Source organism: Pygoscelis adeliae, unplaced genomic scaffold, assembly GCF_000699105.1.
Source record: "Pygoscelis adeliae isolate BGI_AS28 unplaced genomic scaffold, ASM69910v1 Scaffold121, whole genome shotgun sequence".
In the NCBI taxonomy this organism is placed as follows: domain Eukaryota; kingdom Metazoa; phylum Chordata; class Aves; order Sphenisciformes; family Spheniscidae; genus Pygoscelis; species Pygoscelis adeliae.
The window spans coordinates 4,139,938-4,163,747 of NW_008824359.1; the positions used below are offsets into that span (position 1 = coordinate 4,139,938).

At 43.4% G+C, this 23,810-nt stretch overlaps 1 protein-coding gene across 2 annotated transcripts in view; it reads left to right on the top strand.

Annotated features, from left to right (window-relative positions):
• Window positions 1-23,810, top strand: part of GPR116 (G protein-coupled receptor 116) — a 49,797-nt gene that overhangs the window by 21,988 nt on the left and 3,999 nt on the right. For both annotated transcript variants that reach the window (XM_009319666.1, XM_009319667.1), the window contains exons 5-20: window positions 748-918; window positions 2,256-2,435; window positions 4,955-5,082; window positions 5,557-5,615; window positions 6,893-7,035; window positions 7,829-8,041; window positions 9,350-9,580; window positions 10,997-11,161; window positions 11,297-11,515; window positions 11,775-12,005; window positions 13,214-13,366; window positions 14,616-14,809; window positions 15,786-15,965; window positions 17,381-18,745; window positions 19,705-19,746; window positions 19,847-19,906. In XM_009319666.1, the coding sequence (XP_009317941.1) occupies window positions 748-918; window positions 2,256-2,435; window positions 4,955-5,082; window positions 5,557-5,615; window positions 6,893-7,035; window positions 7,829-8,041; window positions 9,350-9,580; window positions 10,997-11,161; window positions 11,297-11,515; window positions 11,775-12,005; window positions 13,214-13,366; window positions 14,616-14,809; window positions 15,786-15,965; window positions 17,381-18,745; window positions 19,705-19,746; window positions 19,847-19,906 (3,734 nt within the window). The remainder of the gene's footprint in view (window positions 1-747; window positions 919-2,255; window positions 2,436-4,954; window positions 5,083-5,556; window positions 5,616-6,892; window positions 7,036-7,828; window positions 8,042-9,349; window positions 9,581-10,996; window positions 11,162-11,296; window positions 11,516-11,774; window positions 12,006-13,213; window positions 13,367-14,615; window positions 14,810-15,785; window positions 15,966-17,380; window positions 18,746-19,704; window positions 19,747-19,846; window positions 19,907-23,810) is intronic.

Genomic DNA, 23,810 nt, shown 5'->3' on the forward strand with positions numbered 1-23,810 from the left:
GGGGGGGTCTCAGCAGAGCAGAGCAGAGGGGCAGAATCCCCTCCCTCGACCTGCTGGCCACGCTGCTTCTGATGCAGCCCAGGATACAGGATTGGCCTTCTGGGCTGCGAGCACACATTGCTGGCTCATGTCCAGCTTTTCATCCACCAGGACCCCCAAGTCCTTCTCGGCAGGGCTGCTCTCCATCCCCTCATCCCCCAGCCTGTGTTGATCCCGGGGGTTGCCCTGACCCAGGAGCAGGACCTTGCACTTGGCCTTGTTCAACCTCATGAGGTTCACACAGGACCACTTTTCGAGCTTGTCCAGGTCCCTCTGGATGGCATCCACATGATGACATATATGAGCACAGCTTCTATGCAAGTTGAAATACATGGTGTAGAAAAAAAGCAAACCTCTTAGCAAGACAGGTGTCACAAGATAATCCTGTATGGCTTCAGTCTGACAACCCATCCACTTGCTGAGTCAAAGGAGAGAAGGGATGAGACAGCTTTTCTCTGGATATATTATGCCATTTTTATCAGCTTCCTATTGCTCTGAGACCAAAGAAATCTGGCTTTTGTTAGACAAGCAGTAGATAAAACACATGCAGAATATCTGCTGAGTAGGAAGCAAGAAGATTCCTAAGCAGAAAGTCACACTAAGCTACCATTAAATAGCAACAAAGAGCCCAAATGCCAAACTGGAAGCCATCAATTTGTGATTTACCCTCACACACAGCTTTTCAGTCTCATGCTATTTCTCTTTCAGCGCTTATTTTTGACCCTCCCCCTCTGGAGTACACCGTCGACATTGAAGTAAGCCTTACGGATTCATCTTTTCTGGAGGCAATCAAAGAGTATTTCAGAAACCTTAATCTTCCAGTTTCAACAAATATTTCAAATGTAGAAATGACAGTTTCAAACATCAATATTACAACAGGTGGGTTGGTTATTTATTTTTATATCCTGGGTGACATGCTTTTTTGCCAGTATTTGATCTCTCCCAGTTTTACCATCCATCATGCTTAGAAATCAGCAAAACTGCACTGTCTCTGCTGCCTACTGAAAGACCCAACAAGACTGAAGCTCTAGCACACAACAGCATGTTTTGTTATCTGCATCCCACCACTCCTCTTTATATAATGTTGGCATTAGGAATAGCCCCGAACGCTTTTCTTTTCCTAAGGAAGACACGAAGCCAGAGGAAGCCTGAGCCAAAGGATTTTGCTCCAGTTTGACTAACGAGCAGTCTGAGTTAGCTTCAAGTTTCAGGAAGCTGCGACAGTGCTTATCAGACTGTTTACTTCCCTCCACTTGCATTTGGAATGTAAATCGCTGTAAGAGGCTATACTCTGACCCTGACAGAGACAGGCTGCATGAGATGCAGTCTTTTCTTGATATAACTCATTAAACGTATTCTTACAGGGCAAGATATCAGACAGGTTTTATTACAAGAGTTGTGGTTGTGCAACATCGTATCCAAGTAACTAATACAGCAGAGGATATACAAACACACCAAGCATTTACAACAGTAGAGGAGGAAGTTTGGTACCTTTTTATTGCTGGCCCATAAAGCAGTGAAAGGAAGTGTTCATCGGCTCTCAAAACAACATGCAAATGGAACTTTTAAAGGCCTTCAGGGTCACATTCAATGTGCGAAAATCACTTTGTTAATATCTTAATTTGCTAATGGCACATTAAGAGCAGAAAAACTTACAATGAAGTGTTCTGGTTTTGTTGTGGTTTGTTTTTTTTTATTAGAGAGAATGTATGTCCTTAAAGCACTTTGTGATAAAGTTACCTTCCCTCGTGCAGCGTCTGTCAGGATACAGTCAGAATGACACAGCACCTCACTAGCCACCAGGAGTTTGAATGACCATTGCATGCTCTTGCAATCTTTAAAAGCCTATACATTTGCTTTCATCCCAGGCAATATAGAAATATCCAATATGAAAACTATCATAGGACCCTGGCCAATATGCAAGGTAAATTTTTAGGATCAGGCTTCACATCTCTATTCAATTACTCAAAAGTAATTGATCAGACATATCCCTGTACCAGTCTGGTTCCCATTTCTGGTTAGTCATTTATAATTAGCATAGTAGGACTTGCAAGGTGTCAGATCATCATGTTTGCACCATTCAAGTGAACTCACAAGAAGCGCAACGTTTAGTTGAGATCACCAGCATAAAGATACAGCAGGGTAAATATATATCATGCAATACGTTATGCCCTGTTTACCATTCTCACAGTATTTCTCTATCTGTCTGACACTAGTCTGTCTGCCCGGCGGTGAGAACAATAGCTGTTGTTCTTGTGAAAATGGATATGCCTGGCCAAGTGCGGTGTGCAGTGACTTGATAACCTGCCCTTCTGTCAGCCTAGAACCTGACCTGCCCTGTGGCTACATGAAGGAAATGCCTTTCTACGGGCCTTACTGTGCACCTCAGACTGAAGGTAAGGAGAAACAGTGCTGAACTTCATCATTGTACAACTCTCATACTGGTTAGAAGATGTTAACATGTTAAAGGTGTGATAAAGCAGCACATCGGGACTGAGCTGGCTACCACATTGCCTATGAATGTGGAAAGTCTGTAGAGATGGTCTAGAGCTCTTCTCTTTGTGATGTGGGTCCACCTTGACCCAAGTACTTGCAGATATTTAGTGCCATACTGGAGCCCCAGCTCCTGGAATCACTCACGTGCCTCTCTGGGACTTTCAGCTTCCACTGAGCAAAGAAAGTTTCATCTCAACAGATTTTCAACAGAGGAACTTACAAATGTGATCGAAGTGTGCCATAGTGCTCAAGAGAAGAGAAGGAACAAAAAACCCCAGCATATATCTTTTGTTTGGCTTTATTCCATGACTCTTGCGACAAGGTGCCCATGAGTTTTTTAGGAACCTGACTGATGACTGGACACTTAGGCTTGGCAGCGCTGGGGTGGAGCACTACCTGTTGTCTATGCAATCCAAGACAAACCCCCACGAGGCTCTGCCTCTGATTTGTTATGGAACAGCGTGCAGAGATACCCAGAGGCAGCCCTAAACTGGAAGCAGTCCAGTGCTGTCAGCATGCCCATTCTAATCAACTCTGCTTAGAGGCAGTGCTTTTATCACAGAGCAGCCCCATATAAATACTGCTATACTATTTCCAGGACTAGAGCTAGTATCTCTTCCATGTGGAAGGCGCACACCCCTTAGAAGTCCAGGGCCCTGGGTACAATGCTCCTCCACTGCGTGGTCTGGACATGTCCTTAAATGGACCCAGCTTAGAAAATTCCAGTATCTCTCTAAGTAGTTTATGTTCTTTTGTGCCCATTGGCGGATCTTGACCCAGAATATTACCCTGCCAAAGTCACTGAAGATTTTTCCGTTCATTTCAGTGAAACATAGGTGGAGATTCATCCTGTGTAACTTTCACTATGTAAAAGTTAAGTATCTGATCAAAGTTATTAATCTGAACTTTATATAACTGGAGCAATGTAGCAATTCAACCATTGTAGGAAAGCTGTCTATCACCTTCTGAATGTATCACCTTTTGAAGGTGTCTACAGCTTTGTATCAACTGGAGAGGGAGTCTAGATATCTAGCAGATGCCAGGCATCTGAATTAGATATAGAAAATAAGGAGAATCCCAACTTTCCTATTATACAGATGAATCTTGGCAAGTTGTAAGATTTTGATTTAGGATTAGAATGGCTTCACCAAGGGCAAATTGTGCCTGACTAATCTAGTGGTCTCATATGATGGAGTGACCGCATCAGGGGACAAGGGAAGAGCTACTGATGTCATCTACCTAGACTTCTGTAAAGCCTTTGATACAATCCCCCCCAACATTCTTGCTGCTAAATTGGACAGATCTGGGTTTGACAGATGGACTGTTAGATGGATAAAGAACTGGTTGGATGGCCACAACCAAAGAGTCAATGGCTCAACACCCAAGTGGAAGCCAGTAACAAGTGCTGTCCTCAAGGATCTGTACTATTTAATATTTTCATCGATGACATAGACAGTGGGACTGAGTGCACCCTCAGCAACTTTGCAGATGACACCAAGCTGAGTGGTGCACTTGATTCGCTAGAGGGAAGGGATGCCATCTGGAGGGACCTTGACCACTTGAGGACTGGGCCTGTACAAACCTTATGAAGTTCAACAAGACCAAGTGCAAGGTCCTGCACCTGGGTCAGGTCAATCCCCAGTATCAATACAGACTGGGGGATGAAGGGATTGAGAGCAGCCCTGCCAAGAAGGACTTGGGGGTACTCATGGATGAAAACTGGACATGAGCTGACAATGCGTGCTTGCAATTGTATCCTGGGCTGCATCAAAAGCAGCGTGGCCAGCAGGTCGAGGGAGGGGATTCTGCCCCTCTACTCTGCTCTGGTGAGACCCCCCCGCAGCACTGCGTCCAGCTCTGGAGCCCTCAGCATAAGAAAGACACGGACCTGTTGGAGCGGGTCCAGAAGAGGGCCACAAAAATGATCAGGGGGATGGAACACCTCTCCTGTGAAGAAAGGCTGAGAGAGTTGGGGTTGTTCAGCCTGGAGATGAGAAGGCTCTGGGGAGGCCTTATTTCAGCCTTTCAATACTTAAAGGGGGCTTATAAGAAAGATGGAGAAAGACTTTTTACCAGAGCCTTTAGTGACAGGACAAGGGGCAGCAGTTTTAAACTGAAGGAGGGTAGATTTAGATTGGACAGAAGGAAGAAATTCTTTATGATGAGTGTGGTGAGACGCTGGAACAGGTTGCCCAGAGAAGTTGTGGATGGCCTGTCATTGGAAGTGTTCAAGGTCAGGTTGGAAGTCCCTGCCCATGGTAGGGGGATTGGACTGGATGACCTTTAGAGGTCCCTTCCAACCCAAACCATTATATGATTCTAAGATTCTATGATTAAGTTAGAAGAAAAAGCTAAGAAATCACTTCATAAGCATTGCTTTTGATTATTTTTACATTTATTTTTATGTTTTTCCTTACAGACTCATGTGGTATGGGGGAGCCCATTGTAATGAATATGTCAGTCAGACTCGACACAGACTTTGGGAATGATCTCAGTAATTCTTCTTCCGAATTATACAAAAAATACAAAGCTGACCTTGAAAAAGCGGTAATGACTTTAGTTTTCCATCTCTGAAGGTAGAAAGCCCTCTAAGAAATATGGTATTTACCCTGAGTGTCCGGGAAATAAGGTGCACTGTCACTGTCTCTGTGGGGAGCTGTGAAGTATGCAGCAGTGGTAGTTACAAAGTGGGCCAAAGCCGACCTCCATTGAAAGGCAATGACAATATTCCCATTCATTTTAATATGCTGGCTGACAGGGAAGTATTTAGGAATCTTTTGTATCAAAAGCATGAAATGAAAATCACATTATTGGTCCCACCTTAAATCCACATGAGCACACATAGAATGAAACCATCAACACAAATTTATCCCATTGACAGTGGGGTGAGCACCGGGCCTGTTCTATCAGATATGCTACATGCCCTTACTCACATCAATGTTGAATGTAGAGTTTCCTATTTTAAGCATGCTAGAGTAATATACAGAGGACTTATGTCATGTAATATGTCTTTGTTTACAGTTTAATGCTAGCTACAGATGTTTACCAGGCTTTGTATCAGCAACAGTAACTGGTTTCAGGTAAGTAAACAATTTCATTTTTTCCTGGAAGACACAAATCTTTCTGTCCAGTCTCAAGGAGACACTGGTCAGCAAAGACTACATTTACTCTGGCTAGAACCCACACCCAGTATATCCATACTGATGTCATGGTTTAACCCCAGCCGGCAACTAAGCACCACAGAGCCGCTCGCTCGCTCCCCCCGGCAGGATGCAGGAGGGAATCGGAAGGGTAAAAGTGAGAAAACTCGTGGGCTGAGATAAAGACAGTTTAATAGGGAAAGCAAAAGCTGCATGCACAAGCAAATCAAAACAAGGAATTCATTCACTCCTTCCCATCGGCAGGCAGGTGTTCAGCCATCTCCAGGAAAGCAGGGCTCCATCACGTGTAACCGTTACTTGGGAAGACAAATGTCATCACTCCAAACGTCCCTGAGCAGCGACTGCTGCCCCCTGGCCAGCTTCCCCCAGTTTATATACTGAGCATGACATCATAGGGTATGGAATATCCCTTTGGTCAGTTTGGGCCAGCTGTCCTGGCTGTGCTCCTTCGCAGCTTCTTGTGCACCTCCTCTCTGGCAGAGCATGAGAAGCTGAAAAGTCCTTGACTTAGTATAAGCACTGCTTAGCAACAACTAAAACATCAGTGTGTTATCACATTATTCTTATGCTAAATCCAAAACACAGCCCTGTACCAGCTACTAGGATGAAAGTTAACTCTATTGCGGCCAAAACCAGGACAACTGAATAACAGTATAATAGCTGCAAAAGAAAGCCCAACTATTAGCATGGAAATAGGACTGCGGGTAAAATTCACTACTGTGCAAAAGTCCAAGAAACATAATCATTCTCCATCTGGATCAAAGGCTTTTGTGGGAAAGACTGAATTCCACCCAAAAGGGGAAAAGGATGCGAGTAAACCTAACATCATTTCCTAGGTCATCAGGAATATGAATTAGTACATTTAGTTTGGACATAACCTTGGATCTGCATAAAAGAGACATTAGTTAAGTCCACACATATTTAAATGCAGCTGTATTTTAGGTTTTCAAAGGGAATTTTACTAGAAATAGAGAGCAGATGAAGGAGATGTCACATAAAGGTGTTCTTACTTTGGGAAGAGCTGTAGCACAACCTTCTTGTATACCAGAGCAAGTCTTCAGCCACAACAGGAGCCTTCACAGGTGAGCCCTGTGAATAGTTCCTAGCCACGCAAGATGGGTCACCCCAACATAGAAAACTACTAATACGCAAGGATATTTAATTCTGGTGCCTTTCTCATTCTTGTATCTGTTTAGGTCTGGAAGTGTTTTTGTGAACTATGAAGTAAAAGCAGGAGCAGCAAGCTTCGATCAGATAGCAAATTCCAACAAAATTGTACCACAATTTCTAGACGCATCGTACCAGCTAAACCAAGCTACCTTCACAACAGAAATAACTAGTAAGTTTAAAGCTCTCTCAGTATTTTCCTTCAACCTTTACTTTAGTATTTCTAGCCTGAACCGTGTAGCTGCCTTATACTGTTGATTATTTGGCACTGGACCTTCAAAAATCATTTATTTCTCTGACTGTTTCATTTCATCCTGCACCACCAAAGCTTGGGACTTACATGAGATGACCATGCACTCAGTACCTCCCACAGAAAGCCAAACCCTTCCAGCTACTCCACTGAACCCTGATGCAGTCTCTCCATGGGAGAGAGGTTGAATACCCTTAAGTTCACCTCCAGAAGTGAGACAGCTCTTAGCATATCAGGCTGCTGGCACTTCCCACTTCTTCAAACAAAACACAAACCTCTTGCAGTTCACATGAGAACAATTTCCCCCTGGCTTCCTTGGCACATTTTCCATGCTGCTGCTGGACAGTGTGTTACAACTCAGTTGCCTGATCAAGTGCCCCAGAGGTGCTGTACTCTCAGTGCACTGAGCGCTGGACTGTCTGTCTCAGAGGATTACTTCAACCTGGTTGCTTCTCCTCCCATTTTATCTACTTAGAAAGTAGTGGTGGTGATAATATTTCTGGCTCTCTGCATAAAACCTTCTGGGATCTTTGGCTGAGAAAGATAGAAGAATATGTTGTGGGAAAATTGCATAGCTTTTATCAGAGGTAGCACCCTGCAACTGATGCTGAGTGCGTATTAACTGTGAATCACCTAGGATTCCCATGAGATGAAAGACACCATATAGACGTGAGCTGAAATGACAATAATGCAGAATGCTGCTTTGTCTTCCCAGATCAGACAAACTTCACTGTGAGTCCTGTAGACATTTTTGAAGGGGATACAGTAAGACTGATTTGTGAGATAAATTCAACATCTGAGAATGTGACCTGGTACCACAAGGATCAGATCATCTCAACCAGCTTCCGGTATTTGATGGAGAGAAATGTTTCAAGGAGAACCTCAAGAGCAATTCTTAAAATTGTCAACATTACGATGGAGAATTCTGGTATGGTTTTCTATCGTTAAAACAGCAGATGTAAATCTCTAGTGTGGCTAGTTGTATAAAAAGCAAAGAGGAATGCAGTGACTGCATTTTCTTAGAGTAAATGTGAAAAATACACTGTCCTTCATCATTTTCTGGTGGTTTTTTTTTTTTTTTCTTTAATGAACTACGTACTGACTGGCATTGCCAGTAAGATGTGAACTGACTGAAGTGGCTATACAGGCCTGGGTATTCTCAGTGCCAGGCTTCACTGCCATATCACAGGAGACAGCGGTGACTACATGGCTGTGAGGCCTTCCCACCCTTTTGGTGTGGTAACTTGAGGCTGTGGTTGAATTTGTCCTTGATGGCCCATGCCCTCTTTGCAAACAATAACCTAACTAATCAGAGCTCAGAGTTACAGTTTTTCATGTGTTCATGTTTAGGGCTTTTTGAAAATCAGAAACAGGTAAATTGGTGGCATTTTGCTGGAAGGAGTTATCAGGGGAATCATCATGTATTATCAGAGCTTTGACTCAAGCTCCCACTCAGTTCTCCTCTTTGGACCATGAATTTTACATTCAACTTCAAAAAGGGTAGCCTGTGACCAGGTATTTGGGCACACATATGCGAGGTAGGAGTCGTGGGTCCAAATTTCTTTGGGCTAAGGATGCCCTGAACCTTGGTGTCTCCACTCCTATGTAAGTGGCCTACTTGCTTGGCCATCCCAATGGGGAAGGGGAATCCACATACCTAAAGTATGAAGGAAGTTTGGAGCTCTGACTGCCAATTTTGAAAGGAAGCCTGGCTGCATCCAGGGGACAAGTGCCTGAGAAAGTACCTGATAAATACTCTGCTCTCTTTGGCAACACCTTCTGAGCAGCGTATGTGCCTACACTCAGAATGCCAGCTCTTGTGGAGTCTACCCTGGGCACCTATCTCTCACTCATTCTGTGTAGGAACCTTTTGCACAGTCAGTCTACATTCTTACCATGACATATTGCTGCCACGTGGACTATGGACAATATACAGATCCCAAAAACACCAACTCAGCCAGGTTTTAAGTATTTCAGTCCCAGAGCACTGGTCTCTTCTCAAGTACCCATCAACACTGAAGCTGCCTAATCTGGATACATTTGGCACCAGGAGTCTGCAGAAAGCATACTGCAGATGACCTAAGGGTACATTTTGATTAGCAAGTAGCAGAGCCACTGCAGAGCAGGGAGATGTGAAAAGCAGGTGTGGAAGCAGCTCCCAGCTCCTAACTCCAAATGTAGAGGAAAAAACAGCAAAACTTGTTCTCAATGATAAGATATTGCCTATGCTTTACAGGTTCCTATACATGCAACTTCACAAACAGCAATCAGTTTCACACACTGATATACAAGGCCACGAAAACAATAGAAGTCTCTCAGCTACGCATCACTCCAAGCTCAACCATCAATGTTATATGCAACAGTCCTGAAATGCAGACAAACAGTCCTCTGCTGTCCTGTTGTATTGATAGACACTTACCATCACTTACTGGTGACTGGAAAGTAAATGGAGAAATCAGTATTACAGGTAAGATTAACAAAAGATTGTCTTTCACCTGCTAGGTTTGTTCGTTCTTCAAAGATCTGCTCCTAATTGGCTACTCCAAAGGCCAAGTCCTAGGATGAATATAGGGTATGCTCCAAAGGTGTGTGGGGGGGGTGGAAGGACAATGGATGGACAGCATGGTGCGGACTCCATATGTGTTGTGCAGGTGCCAGTGGGATTTTGGGCATGTCCATGCACTGTGCAGACATTGATGCTTAAAACTGTGCCATCCTGGATGGAAACAGCTGTCTGGACCAGCATCATACTGACTTTTTCCAAAAAGCTTATTTCTGCATTGTCTAGTTTTAAGAGCAAGGATGAGTGCATCAGTCTCTACTACTATCTCCAGAATCACCCTTGGAGTATGAAAAGCTTCTGTGTACCACATATCAAGATTTGGCAACCAAGAGAGGCTGGTGTTACGTTTTGAAACAGCTGCAGCATAGCTAAATACTGAGTGCACAGTTGCCCTCCCCACCTGTAGCTGCAATACATCACATGCCAGCTGAGTCAGTGGCATCCCACAAGACTTTACTTACAATATGGATATAAAAAGTTAATAAAGCGCCAAGTAAATCTGTTACAGTTACAAAATAACATCAATAGAAACACTCATAAATGTCTGTGAACCATAAACAGCCTATTGCCCTCTTAATGTTTTATGGTTATGGATTAACTATTTATTGCTAACCATTTGTTATAAATGAAATTTAGCAGAAAGCAGGACAGCAAAATGAGAGAAAACCTTCAAAGCTCATGTGCACAGTCATTTCCACAGAGGACAGCTATGGGTGTGCAGCAGTGCTTGCAGAGAGGGGTGATCCTGGCCTACTGTAATGAGCTGTTTTGCCCTGTGGCCAGGCTTTCCCCCAGGAACTCTGCTCTCATGCCAGATGCACTTTCAGCTGCAGCATGGGACAGCATTAGTGGGGTTTTCCCCTTATAGCTAAACCAGCACTCTTCAGGCTTAAAGTTGAATGACTGTCAAGTACCTCCAAATGTTTATTTCAAAATAAGATGACATTAAAATCTGCAGTATTTACTCCTGTTTTACTTATCTTGCTCATCCTAAATATCTCAGATAATGAGGTTAGGCTGAACCAGAATACTCTTCATTTTGGCTTATCCTGAGGTATCCAAGCAATGTTGTTGATCTCGGACTGGTTTTGGCAGTAGGTGCCCAGCACTGTGCTGAGAGCTGTCTTCAGGCCTCTGTAAACACTGTGAGTTGCCAGAGTAAAAGATGTGAATAAGCTTCAGCAATGATGAGTTAGAAGTGCCATGCTGTCAAAGGTTACATACAAACCCACAAGGTTTTCCTCAGCTAGCTTGTGATTTCCAGAGCCCAGGTATTTTTGGACATTCATAGGCCTTCAAGGAGTGCTTATTTCTCTCTAGGAGTCTCCAGGTTCAGTGAAAACTGCACTGAATACAAGCTCAACATCAATGAATCACTATGCCCACCTGAGAAGTCAGGTACAGTGACAACATATACATGTGAGCTGCAGACTGGACACGGTGCGAGGCGCAGTCAAAACATCAGAGTGACGTACCTCCGGACAGGTAAGAGTCAGGTAGCATATAACAGACCATCAGCTCTTTAACGCATAGGTGGCCTCTGTGGCACATGTCATCTGCAAGCAAATGATTATAACAAGTGACTCTCAATAATATGACATTTATCTTGTGTTGCTTCAGCCCATGTAACAATATCTTCAAGCATAAACTCATCAGTTTCCGAGGGACATGAATTCAATCTAACGTGTGAAAGTGACGTGAGCAATTATGACAGTATCAGTTGGAAAATCCAGTCTGGAAATAACACGAAAACAGTAAGCTGTCATATGTGCATCAAAAATAGCAAATTTCCAGCCACATCTGTGCTCACAGTGGAGAATGCCACACAGGACTGGAACGGTGAGTGAACCTGGTTTGTATTGGCTACAAAGGCAATGAAATCTCCGTACCAGATCATTTGGAGCATCCCAAGTCCTACAAATCACTGTGAAGCCTAGCCACAGTAAATAAAAAAAAGAGTTAAAATTATAACTGCTGGAGGACAGCAAGACATGATGCTGCCAACAACACTGTACTTGTTCAGTATTAGGGCTTGTGACCATGCAAAAGCTGAGGAGCGCTTCTGTTGACTGAGACATGGTTTTTGTGTCACTTTCAGGCACCTACATCTGCACATTCTCCCAGAAGTACTTGGAGAGTTCTGCCAATGTGACAATCAAGGTTATTTCCTTGCCTCTGAAGCAGAACATCCTGATAGACCCCATTGAAGCATCTATACAGTGCAAAGTGCAACAAGCCCTTGAGTGCTGCATAAGCGCTAACACCATGGAAGATTACAATGTTACATTCGTGGTAATGAATGTGGGACCACAAAAAGAATTTCAAGCCGGTAAGAAACAATAAACTTGCAGAATCACCAGCTGCACTATGTGTCACAACCCAGTCCCTGGTGGCTTTTTTGTTTTCAGTTAGGTTCATGTAACCAATTGATACTTACTGCTATTATGACAACTCACAAGTACTCCTGAGTGTGTAAAAAAAGGTTAATGGACTTTTTTTAGGATGGTTGCTATGCCTGGGGAGCATGGCTGAGATTAATAGAAGAACAACTGAAGTCACTGCTGTAGTGATAAATACATAATAGGTAAATTCAATGTTTGGTTTGCCTTGCCAGGCAGTGAGAAGTGAGCATCCTCATCATTGTTCAGATTAGAAATTGCTGAACTCCATTTATTTGCTTTTATCTTCCACTCTGCCACTTTTTTGAACTGAGTATCAAGGAAATGATACTTAAGAAGATGATCTACTAATTCATGAAAAATGTATAATAACACATTAAGAATGCAATTCAAAGAACTATGCTATTTTCTTCAAGGATGCAGGTAACATACCTTTAACAGCACAAAAGCCTAAGCTTCTATGTCTTCAAATTTAGGGCAATTCTGCAGCTTCCCTGGCATGTTTTTATGTACTAGAAGTTTTCAGGCGGGTTGCAAAACAGTTAATTTGAAAAAAGCAAAGAGCCACCTAAACTAACTCAGAAAACTGCAAAACTAACTCAGGACTGCAAAAACAACAGGCTGACGTGTGAAGCAGGAGGAGACTGAGGGGTCCTTCGGCTGCTAAGAAAAATGCCAAGCTCTTGTTGGAAGAGATTGCAGTCAGGGACCCTCAGGCACAGGCATATTGAAAAGCAATGGGAGTGTGGTACAGACCCTGAGTTCAAAAGAACCATGTAAGAACAGCAAAAAAGTATCCTAGCCTAAATGAAACGCCTGTGGTAGAAACAGAAGCAGGAAGAGTATTCTCCAAAAGGGTTTCTAAAACTAATTTTGGTTCCTGCACAGTAAAAGAGGGTTTGGGCAGGATTTGCTCATATACCAGGAATTGAAAAGGTACTGATCATGCAGCAGCTGCCAGAAGATTTATTAAGTGGAGAGTAAGAGACAGAGATCCGCATACAGAAAGGAAGTTTTTCCACAAAAGAATTTTTTTTCTCTAGGACCCACAGAAAAGAAAGTTTTGCAGAAGCTTTCTGCTGTCTGCTAGCTGATGGACCCCAAATCTGTGCTAACCTATCTTAATCCTTCTATACAGTGAAAAATAAAAATGGAAGTTTGTTTTGCTACATGTACAATTACACAGAAACAGAATGCAGCAACAAGAGCGAGCTCAAGGCCCATTGCAAGTTTATTAACCACATTGGAGGTGAAGTCAACAGTCCGAATATAAGCCTGCGCTTGATATCTGGTAAGAAAAAAGTTACTGTTTAAAGCTGTTACATAGGAAATCCCAGTATCTTTGTTAAATCAGATGCCACAAATTTATCACTGGCGACACCTAACAGGAGTAGTTTTTGTTAGCCAAGGATTTTTGTCTCCTTTTTTTGACAGGAAATTTTGAAATACAGAGGAAAATATCAATTTTGCTGTAATGTTAAAAAACAAATAGACAAGATGGTTTGTCTTCACTGTATTTGACAGTGGCTCCAGTATGTTCCCAAGCAGTTATAGTTCAGTCATCTTCTGTCCCTGCTTCCTTCTGGTGCAGCCTGCACCACCAAGCTTCATCTCCTGTGTTGAAATGTGGTCATGCAGCTCCCAGCTTGCACCAACAATTTAGCAAGGATAAAAGATTGTGGTGCCTCAGGAAGAAGTCATCTAGCTCAAGAGGTCAGCCTGTGGGAGAGCATATCCACTTTAAACACAAGAACGGCAACTTCCATGAGGTGTTGCAAAGACCTGGGCAGACCCAGCTTCCAGTCAGCTCTGCAGGAAATGCTGGGTAATTAGAATTCAGCATTGCTAAATCCAGTTCTGATGTTTAGTTCTGACCAGAGTTTGGATATTTCAGCTTCTTATTCTGAATTGGAAAGAAAGAAATGTTGGACATCCCCATAATGCAGAAATTTTGGTTTCTCCACAGTAGTGGCGCCTACTGTTGAATCACTGTGCCTGGCCAGATTTCACTCTCTTAGGCAATAAATATGCAGACACTTTATTTACTTTGATCAGCAGATACTTACTGATATGACTAACCCAATCAAAGCCAATTAGCAAGAGTCACTGTTCATCAAAAAGGTGTTGAGGCCTCACTATCAAGGTCTTAATGAATTTCCTATTAGTGTTACAGCAGCACTGAGTCCCTCAGCAGAATAAACTTTGTGTGAATTACTGTTCACATAGTGGTCAATATAATCCCACTCCGCCCCTGTAATCCAACAGACAAATCCTAAAATTTTGGGTATTGGTTTGTTGATTAGATTCAGTACTCAAAAACAAGGGGCTTTGTTCAATTTCCTTTTTAATTTCATGATTCCTAAACATTGGGAATGCAAGACATGTACACCCTGAAAGGTCATAATTAATGAAGAGAGCAAGCTGAAATCCTAACTAATTTAAAGACCTCTGAACTTCAGGAGGTCACAGGTTTGATGGGGGTAAATTCTTCATCTCCCTGCTTCTTCGTTTTCTACCTCTATTTCTTTTTCTCAATACAGATAAGGAAGTTTCCTGTTCAGGCGACCTTGGCATTGGAACAGAAGGGGCCACATTAAAAAAGCCATGCCTTCAGGAAAATACAGACAGTTTTACCCGAGGCAGTAAAACTTACAAGTGCTCCAAAAAATCATGGACGCTTGAAAGGAATGACTGCCTGTCTGCATCAATAAACAACCTGCTGACTAGTGCCGAGGTAACACTTATGAGTTTTCTAGAGGTTGGGGTGGGGGTGGGGGTAGGAGAGAGCAAAAATTTTTGTTGGATGTTTTTTTGCTTAACACAATCTAAAATATATGAAGCATTAAAAAATCAAATATTTAATTAAAACTATGTTTTAAAAGATATAAAGAATGATTGACTATATCTACACAAGTCAGTGAAAGAGGCTAGGTCCCCTTCTCTGGCCCAGAGGGCATGTGGCACTGCACGGCTAACATCCATACACATGAACGCTTTCTCCCCCAGACAAGGTGACCTTATTCATAGCATCCAGTGGGAACAGTTGCTGGCCTGGGGTGTTCCCTGAACCATGCTCAGGCACTGCCTTGGTGAACACTAGTTGGCACAAGCCCAAAGCATGCTACAGAGTACACTAACAACGATGCAGTAGAGACAACTGTGGGCCGCTGCCCAACCTCAGACCCAGGCCCTGTTTAGCATGTCCCCTCAGCCACTACACTTCACAGACAGGTGCTGGGCTTTGGTTTTCAGCCTAGGTATCCTAGCATAGTCCTCTTCACTACAAACCATCCAGAGTCACCCTTCACTCAGTGAGGTTAGATGAGAACAATTATCTTTCTTTCATCAAATACTTACTATGTTTATTTTAGTAAATTAGGCACAGCAAGGTCCCAGGCAGACGTACAGCTACTCAATTATGTATTTTCTTAACTTGCTAGATTGCTCCCTCATATGGTTTGGGCCCAGGCCAACTATTTCCCCCCCCTGAAATTTCCAAGAGCAGTCTGCGAGTTTGCACAGATGAGACACCGCTCTCAATAGGTAGTTAGGATACCCTGTTCTGGAAGGTCAGAGAGTTGAACACTACCAGCATGTCTAGAATGACCCTGGCTCTGTTTATTTTACTAATATAGGGGTAGCCATTATGAAGGACGATCAAGCTCTAGGCAAATTGCACACATGTGATGTACGGTTATCTTCTGTTCCAGTCCTTGGTCAGCAGTCCTGATGCAAAAGAAAACCTACCTAACTACCTTGCAGAGCTCAAGAACAAGACAGAACAGGAGCTAAGCACAATAAACAATTCTTCTGCAAACCTAGGCGCAATCGTTACCATCCTGGATAAGGTCTCCTCTATCCCAGTAGATGCAAAGGAGCCCATTATTAAAGTAAGGTTTTATTTTAAGTCTTACCTATACTTATCAAGCCCTTTGGCCCCTTTTGTTACAGAGGATGACATTCTCCCTGAAGAAATTTCACAGTTAATTAGTGTCAGGAACAGGAAAGTATTAAGGGAAGAGATGAAATGACAGCAAAGATAGATAGAAGAGTTTATGAAAAGTCAAAATGATGAAGACAAGGAGCCTATGCATGAAAGAGAGACTGCTGTATGCTTAGCAACTAGTAATCTTCCAGGGACCCGTAAAAGTCTCTAGCATTCTAAGTTAGAGGAAAGGACAAGGAATGACGATGAAAAATTGGACATGAGCCAGCAATGTGCGCTTGCAGCCCAGAAGGCCAATCCTATCCTGGGCTGCATAACAAGAAGGGTGGCCAGCAGGTCGAGGGAGGGGATTCTGCCCCTCTACTCTGCTCTGCTGAGACCCCACCTGGAGTATCGCGTCCAGCTCTGGAGTCCCCAGCATAGGAAAGACACGGACCTGTTGGAGCGGGTCCAGAGGAGGGCCACAAAAATGGTCAGAGGGATGGAACACCTCTCCTGTGAAGAAAGGCTGAGAGAGTTGGGGTTTTTCAGCCTGGAGACGAGAAGGCTCCGGGGAGGCCTTATTGCAGCCTTTCAATACTTAAAGGGGGCTTATAAGAAAGACTTTTTTACCAGAGCCTTTAGTGACAGGACAAGGGGCAGTGGTTTTAAACTGAAGGAGGGTAGATTTAGATTGGACATAAGGAAGAAATTCTTTACGAGTGTGGTGAGATGCTGGAACAGGTTGCCCAGAGAAGTTGTGGATGCCCTGTCATTGGAAGTGTTCAAGGTCAGGTTGAATGTCCCTGCCCATGGCAGGGGGGCTGGACTAGATGATTTTCAAAGGTCAAAATCATTCTGTGATTCTATGATTCTATGAGTAGGAGCAGAAATAGAAAATAGAGTTAAAATAAGGATAGGGATCAAGCAAGGAAAATCAATTAGGTGTTACAACAAATGAATGGCAAAACGTATCTTAGAAATACTTGGAAACCTTGATTGTGAGGTACAGAGGCACTGCTCTTCTGAGCAGAAAAGTGCAAAGAGACTTGATGTTTTGTAGCTGGAGAACCCTACATGAGAGAGAGCAAGAAATCAAAGATAGCACAAAGGCTGAGAAAGAACAGAAAGAAGGCTGGAGAAGAAAAAATACTAAGTAATACGTAAAAAAAAAGCCATGCAGCTCCACTTTTGGAAATCTTAACTTGAAAATAGAGCATGCAGAAGGTTAAGAACTGAAGGTGTCACATGGATTGAGCAAAGTAAGAAAATACTGGGCTTTTTCAAAAGGCAATTCTAGGACCACGCAGAAATTACCATAAGAAACAACAATGATTTGTATGGGATTTCAGTAACAGCATTACTCTGTTGTTGTTCCAGGATTTCCTCTATACAGTGGACTTTATTGTTGCTGATTCCACAGCTAAAGCTTGGAAAGACCTGGATAAAGAGGGAACAGGCGGAAGTTCTTCGTTACTGCGTTCGGTAGAAAGTTTTTCCCTGCACCTCCAACCAGTTAATAGCACCATTCCTCCTGTCTCTGCAGAAAGCCTTCAGCTACAAGGTACAGTTGTCACAGAAAATAACAACACAGATTATAATAAGAACTTCTGCAGTGCAGAAAACCTCACAGTTAATGTGCTCATTGGTGAAACTGAAATTCAGACTTTAGGCGCAAATTCAACCATTGTCAGTGTGATGTACTCAAAACTTGGACATATTTTGCCCCGGAATGAGCACAAGTATGTGAACGGCTTACTGGTAACAACAACTGTGAGCAGCAACAGAAGCCAGAAGTTCGATATTAATATGACCTTTGCAAAGCAAAACTCGTCTCTAAAGATGCCCCAGTGTGTCTTTTGGAACTTCACACTCAACAAAAGTAGCGGGGGCTGGGATACTCATGGTTGCACATCCACAGAGAAGGGAGATAATGTCATTTGCTCCTGCAATCACTTGACATCATTCTCCATTCTGATGTCACCTGATGAATCCTCCCAGCTAAACTTTGAAGGTTATATTACCTACATCGGCCTGGCCATTTCAATCTTGAGTCTGGTAACCTGCATTATAATTGAGTCCTTAGTCTGGAAATACGTGACAAACAACACAACCTCCTATATGCGCCATGTCTGTATACTCAACATCGCTACATCACTCCTGATTGCTGACATTTGGTTCATTGTTGTTGTCTCCACCAAAAAACAACAGATGAGCAGAGGTGTCTGTTTTGTGGCCACCTTCTTCAGCCATTTATTCTACCTGTGTGTCTTTTTCTGGATGCTCAGCCTGGGCCTCATTCTTTTCTACAGACTGGTCTTCATCTTGCATAACACAAGCAAGACCACTCAGAAAGCAGTGGCATTCTGTCTGGGATATGGGTGCCCCTTTGTCATTGCAGTCATCACCATCGCTGTCACACTGCCAAGGAACAATTACACCAGAGAGAATGTCTGCTGGCTCAACTGGAACAACAGCAAAGCTCTCTTGGCCTTCGTCATACCTGCCCTGATCATTGTGGCCATGAATTTGTTCATCACCGCAGTTGTTATAATAAAAATACTGAGGCCAACTATTGGGGATAGGTCAAACAGGCAGGAGAAGAACTCTTTGTTTCAAATTGGCAAAAGTGTGGCCATTTTGACACCACTGTTAGGCCTCACCTGGGGATTTGGCCTTGCCACTGTCATCGAAGACAGCCATCAAGCTTTCCACATCCTCTTTTCTCTGCTCAATGTTTTGCAGGTGAGTTACACATATGTATGGTTTTGTTTCCTCTATGACCATTTAACATGTAAGGACGTTCTTGCAGTGCTATGCTTGGAGAGGGAATAAAAACAGCTTGGGAAAGCTCAGGGTTGCCTTACACATCCTTATTCCCAAAGGGCTCTTTGGGAAACCCAGGAATTCAGTGGTATTTCGTATTCTCAACTTGCCTTAACAAATGTGCCTTATAGATAAAGCTGACATAAAGATAACTAACTTCCAACTTTGCCAGTAGCTTTGGGAAGAACTTCATTCCTGAAGATCAGGAAAATAGCCCTATTATGTTCAGGTGGGCAAGCTTCAGCATGTCTGGTCTCATTTGCAGTGCATCTGGAGGCATCATATTGTACTCTTGTGGGTTCAAGTAATGGGGGAGTATAAACAACATGAAAGTCATCAAGAACAGCTGAGTAGTACTAATAGTAAAGAGAATAAATTACCAAAATACACGATTGAGAGGTTTCAGCTAGTATGATTTTTACAACAACATATTTAGATGGCCAGTAGGATCCCAATACAATGGGATTTCTTAAGGACACAATAGTTTTGTATACTCTGTCTCTTAAGAATGGCCTCAAAATTGTATGCTTCAGACCAAACTCGCTTGCCTTTCATATTGTGAGCCTGCTAGCTTACCTGGGGGGCACAAGAAAGGCATGTCTTCCATACACAAAGGTCCCTTCTTCCAAATATATTTAGTGCTAGCAGACTGACTGTGTCACTTTTGTAGACCAGATATACACACAGTTTAAGTAGGCCAGGCCTGGAGAACTCCTACCACATCAGCAGTCCATTATGTGAGATGCAGTTAGAAAAATGCCCTCTATCAAAGAGTTCAGAGTCTAAATAGTCAACATGGACAATGTTTGAGATAATTATGAGGTACTGCAATTAAAAGGTTGGTGTCATCAAACTGCATGTAATTATCTGTCTCCTAGGGATTATTCATTTTGGTGTTTGGGACTCTCTGGGACAAGAAGGTAAGAATTCAAATGGTTTCTTATATTATGTGAAAATACTGTTGGAATTTGAACAGAATTGCTGTATTTACTGATTGATTTTTTTTTTTTTAACAAATAGATACAAGAAGCCCTGCTGAAGAGGAATTCAATGTCCAAATGGAGTTCACAGCAAACAAAGGTTAGATCCTTGACCTAAGAATGTATTTCAGAGTTACTGCTGAATAGTCTAACATTCTCCAAGTGTCTTTTAAGACAAATGCACTTTATATTCTCAATTATTTATTAGAACTAGTCAGAGCAAGAAAAGACACTAATAACATAAATATGAATATACCCCCTTTTTCAAAGTCTATTATTTCACCTATAGTTGGTAAAAAATGAGAAGGAGGTTGGTGGACGTTTGCTCTAAATTCCACAAGAAATAAACCACAAAATGTAACTGAAACTTTAAGTTAGAAAACAGAAAAAATCAGTGGCACCATTATTTATTCACAACCGAAGAGAAATGCAAAGGGAACTTCTTGGGGAAGATGCTCTTCAGCTATGAGCAGGAAAGGATGGAGATACTGCGACTTGAACTCATGAGACCAGGAGACAGGTCAGCCTCCACTTCATGCTGGGAACAGAAAATGGGAGGAAGTATGAATCTTTTGTCAAAATCATGTCTATGTGTTGCAAAGACTCAGATTTCAATGAGCAAAAGATAGAACATAAATGAATGTGGTTCTGGACACACTCCTAGAACAGGAGAGACTTGAGTTCCATACACAGCAAATTCCTGCATTTAACCCAAAACATTCAGTGCCTAAAAAAAAAAAAAAGAAATAATGTTGCAAACAAGGACAGGATCCTTAAGGAAGATCCTGGAAGGCTTCACTTCCATCCACAGAAACTTTCTCTGGCCCAATGACTCTTGCACTCCTCCCTGCATTGAAGCACAGCTTGAATGGGCATCTGGAAATGCCTCTGCTCAGGATAAGCATTCACATTAAAGAGGAGAAGCAGTCACATTGCCATCTTTAAAAGAAAAAATAAAGTTTGCATAGTGCCTCAGGAAAATGACTGCTGAGGAATACAATTAGGACAGAAATGCAGTAAATGCTGAACAGAGATGTCACAGAATCATGGAACAGTTAAGATTGGAAGGAACATCCAAAGACCATCTAGTCCAAACCCACTGCTCAAAGCAAGGTAAACTAGAGCAGGTTTGGCTTGCCCCGTCAGGTTTTCAGTATCTCTAAAGCTAGAGAATCCACTAAATCTTTGGACAAAAAGCTGTGGTGTTTTCCACCCTCAGCATAAAAAAAAGCATTTTTTAATGATTAAATGGAATTTCTTCCATTTCAATTTGTGCTCCAGAGGTCAAGACTCTGAAAAAATGCCCAGTGGCTATTTGAAAAGGGTAAACCAGGGCTCAGCTGCTATCAGGTACTGGGCAGCCATGGAGCTAGACTGTCTTGTGCCAGCCACACCTTCACACCTTCTAATCTTTAGCAGCTCCTGGTTCCTCCCTCCATGCGTCCTTCACCTCCACAGGTCTCATGGCACCACAGGCCTTTCACCCAAAATGCCTAAAGGGAGGCAGAGCTGTTTAAGCCACAGGAAAATGCTGGCATGGGGACAACGGATCTTAATTAAGTTCAAAAAAGATATAGGCCAATTGGAAAGAGGCAGAGCAGAACAAGTACCGAAGAGGTGGGATGACTGCTGTGCTAGAATGGCACAGGACTCTTCAGCCTAGACAGCTGATGGGGAATGTAAAAGTGATGTATGCTGCTACGAGGCCATGGAGCAAGTGTGCCATCCAGTGTGATAATTAAGGACCAGACCTGACCCTAATGAGTGGCAGATTCAAAGCAAGCAAAGGAGACTTAGACCTCCTTGCTCCTGGATGCTGTGGATGTTGGACACTCTCCTGGGTTTTCTTATAGTTCACTTCATTTTGTGTAAGCTTCATAGGCCATTAAGGGCTGCTAAACACCAAGGTCTTGCCTCTGCCTCCAGAAGTCCCTGTACCTCTGACAGCCAGAGGGGGAAAGCACATTCTGAAGATGTGCTGCTACAAGCTTACTTTGCTTTTGTAAAACTCTTCCCTAGGGCCTCTGCTGTGGCCCTCTTTGGGTAAGAAGCGACTGGGCTAGAGGATCCTTGGATCCAACCGACTGCAAATCTGCTTATGGCATTAAGCGACCACTACCCATTAGAGAAGTTGGGGAAGGGTGTCTCAGTGTGAACAAAGGAGGAAAAACACAGAATTAACCGCTTTTACAATGAGGCTTGACAAACCTCTAAAGCAGAATACAGGAGGCCGACCACACAGCGGGGTCATAGCCTCAGTGACCCAGGACGTGTCTTACAGCCCTAGGAGAGGGCCACGAGCTGAGGCTATGGACTAATATTCAACTCTGCCGGTTGAAGACGTTGCAGCCCCAGAGTTGTTTGTCATCCTCTTCCCGCTGATGCCAAAGGTGTGTTCATCTCTACTTCTGCACAAGAGGGGCCACATTCCCAGACACAGAATGTAGAAAAGTTTCAGCCAACAGGAATAAAATACCTCAGTCTGGGATGGCTGCATGAGGGTGGATAACTCTGTGTATTCTAGCACAGAAATGCTTGTTTCAACTTACACTTCTGCACTCATAATCCCTCACCAAAGAAGTCACTCCAGGGTGGTGCTTCTTTAGTTCCCCTCATCAGTTATTTATAGACGTTGACAAGATCCCACTGTGCCTCTCTTTTTCCAGGCTAAACAGTCCCAGCTCACTCAGCCTCTTCTGGTATGACAGATGCTCCAGCCCCTTAATCATCTTCATGGCCCTTTGCCGGAACTTCTGCATTTATAACCCCTTACCAAAGAAGCCATGCCAGGATGGGTAAGGGATTGAAGGCATCAGAATGTAACCACTGGCTCTTGGGGTGGAAATAGAAAATAGTGGTAAATGCTAGCATCACTTTTATATGACAACAGAGCTTAGTTTTATTTTGGTATCTGAACAGGGTTTATTCAGAAAAGCCTGTAGAGGTATTGCTAAAAAACTGCGAAGCAGACGTAAAAACCAGCATAATTAAGATAGATGGGTACATAGCCTCAAAGGAATTAAGGAGTCCATTAAGTCAGCTCAGAGAAGCAGCATTGGCTCGAATCACTCCATCTTCCACAAGAATCACAGAACTGCTGAAGTTGGAAAGTACCTCCCGAGATCATCTAGTGCCACCCTCTGACTCAGAGCATGGTCACCTAGAGCTCAGGGCCTTGTCTAGTTGGGTTTTGAGTAGCTCCAAGGATGGAGACTCCACAATCTCTCTATGCAGCCTTTTCCTGTGTTTGAACAGCCTTGCAGTGAAAAACTTTCTTCTTAAGTGGGATTGCCTGTATTTCTATTTATTCCCACTGTCTCTTGTCCTTTCACTGGGCACCACTGAGAAAAGTCTGGTTCTATCAACACTCCTTTCCAGTCAGACAGCCCCCAGCATGTTCTCATGCATGGGGTTGTTCCTCCCAGGGACAGAAGGACTTCGCACACAACATTCTTCTCTCTAAAGTGGAGAGGTATGGATTTGATGGGTGGACTGTCCAGTGGGTGAGGAATTGGTCAGATGGTCACATCCAGAGGGTAGTGGTCAACGGCTCAATGTCCAGATGGAGATCGGTGACAAGTGGCGTCCCGCAGGGATCCGTATTGGGACGGGTACTGTTTAATATCTTCATCAATGCCATAGATAGTGGGATCGAGGGCACCCTCAGCAAGTTTGCAGATGACACCAAGCTGCATGATGTGGTCAACACCCCAGAGGGACGGGATGCCATCCAGAGGGACCTGGACAAGCTGGAGAAGTGGGCCCGTGTGAACCTCATGAGGTTCAACAAGGCCAAGTGCAAGGTCCTGCACCTGGGTCAGGGCAACCCCCGGGATCAATACAGGCTGGGGGATGAAGGGATTGAGAGCAGCCCTGCCCAGAAGGACTTGGGGGTACTGGTGGATGAAAAGCTGGACAGGAGCCAGCAATGTGCGCTCGCAGCCCAGAAGGCCAATTGTATCCTGGGCTGCATCAAAAGAAGTGTGGCCAGCAGGTCGAGGGAG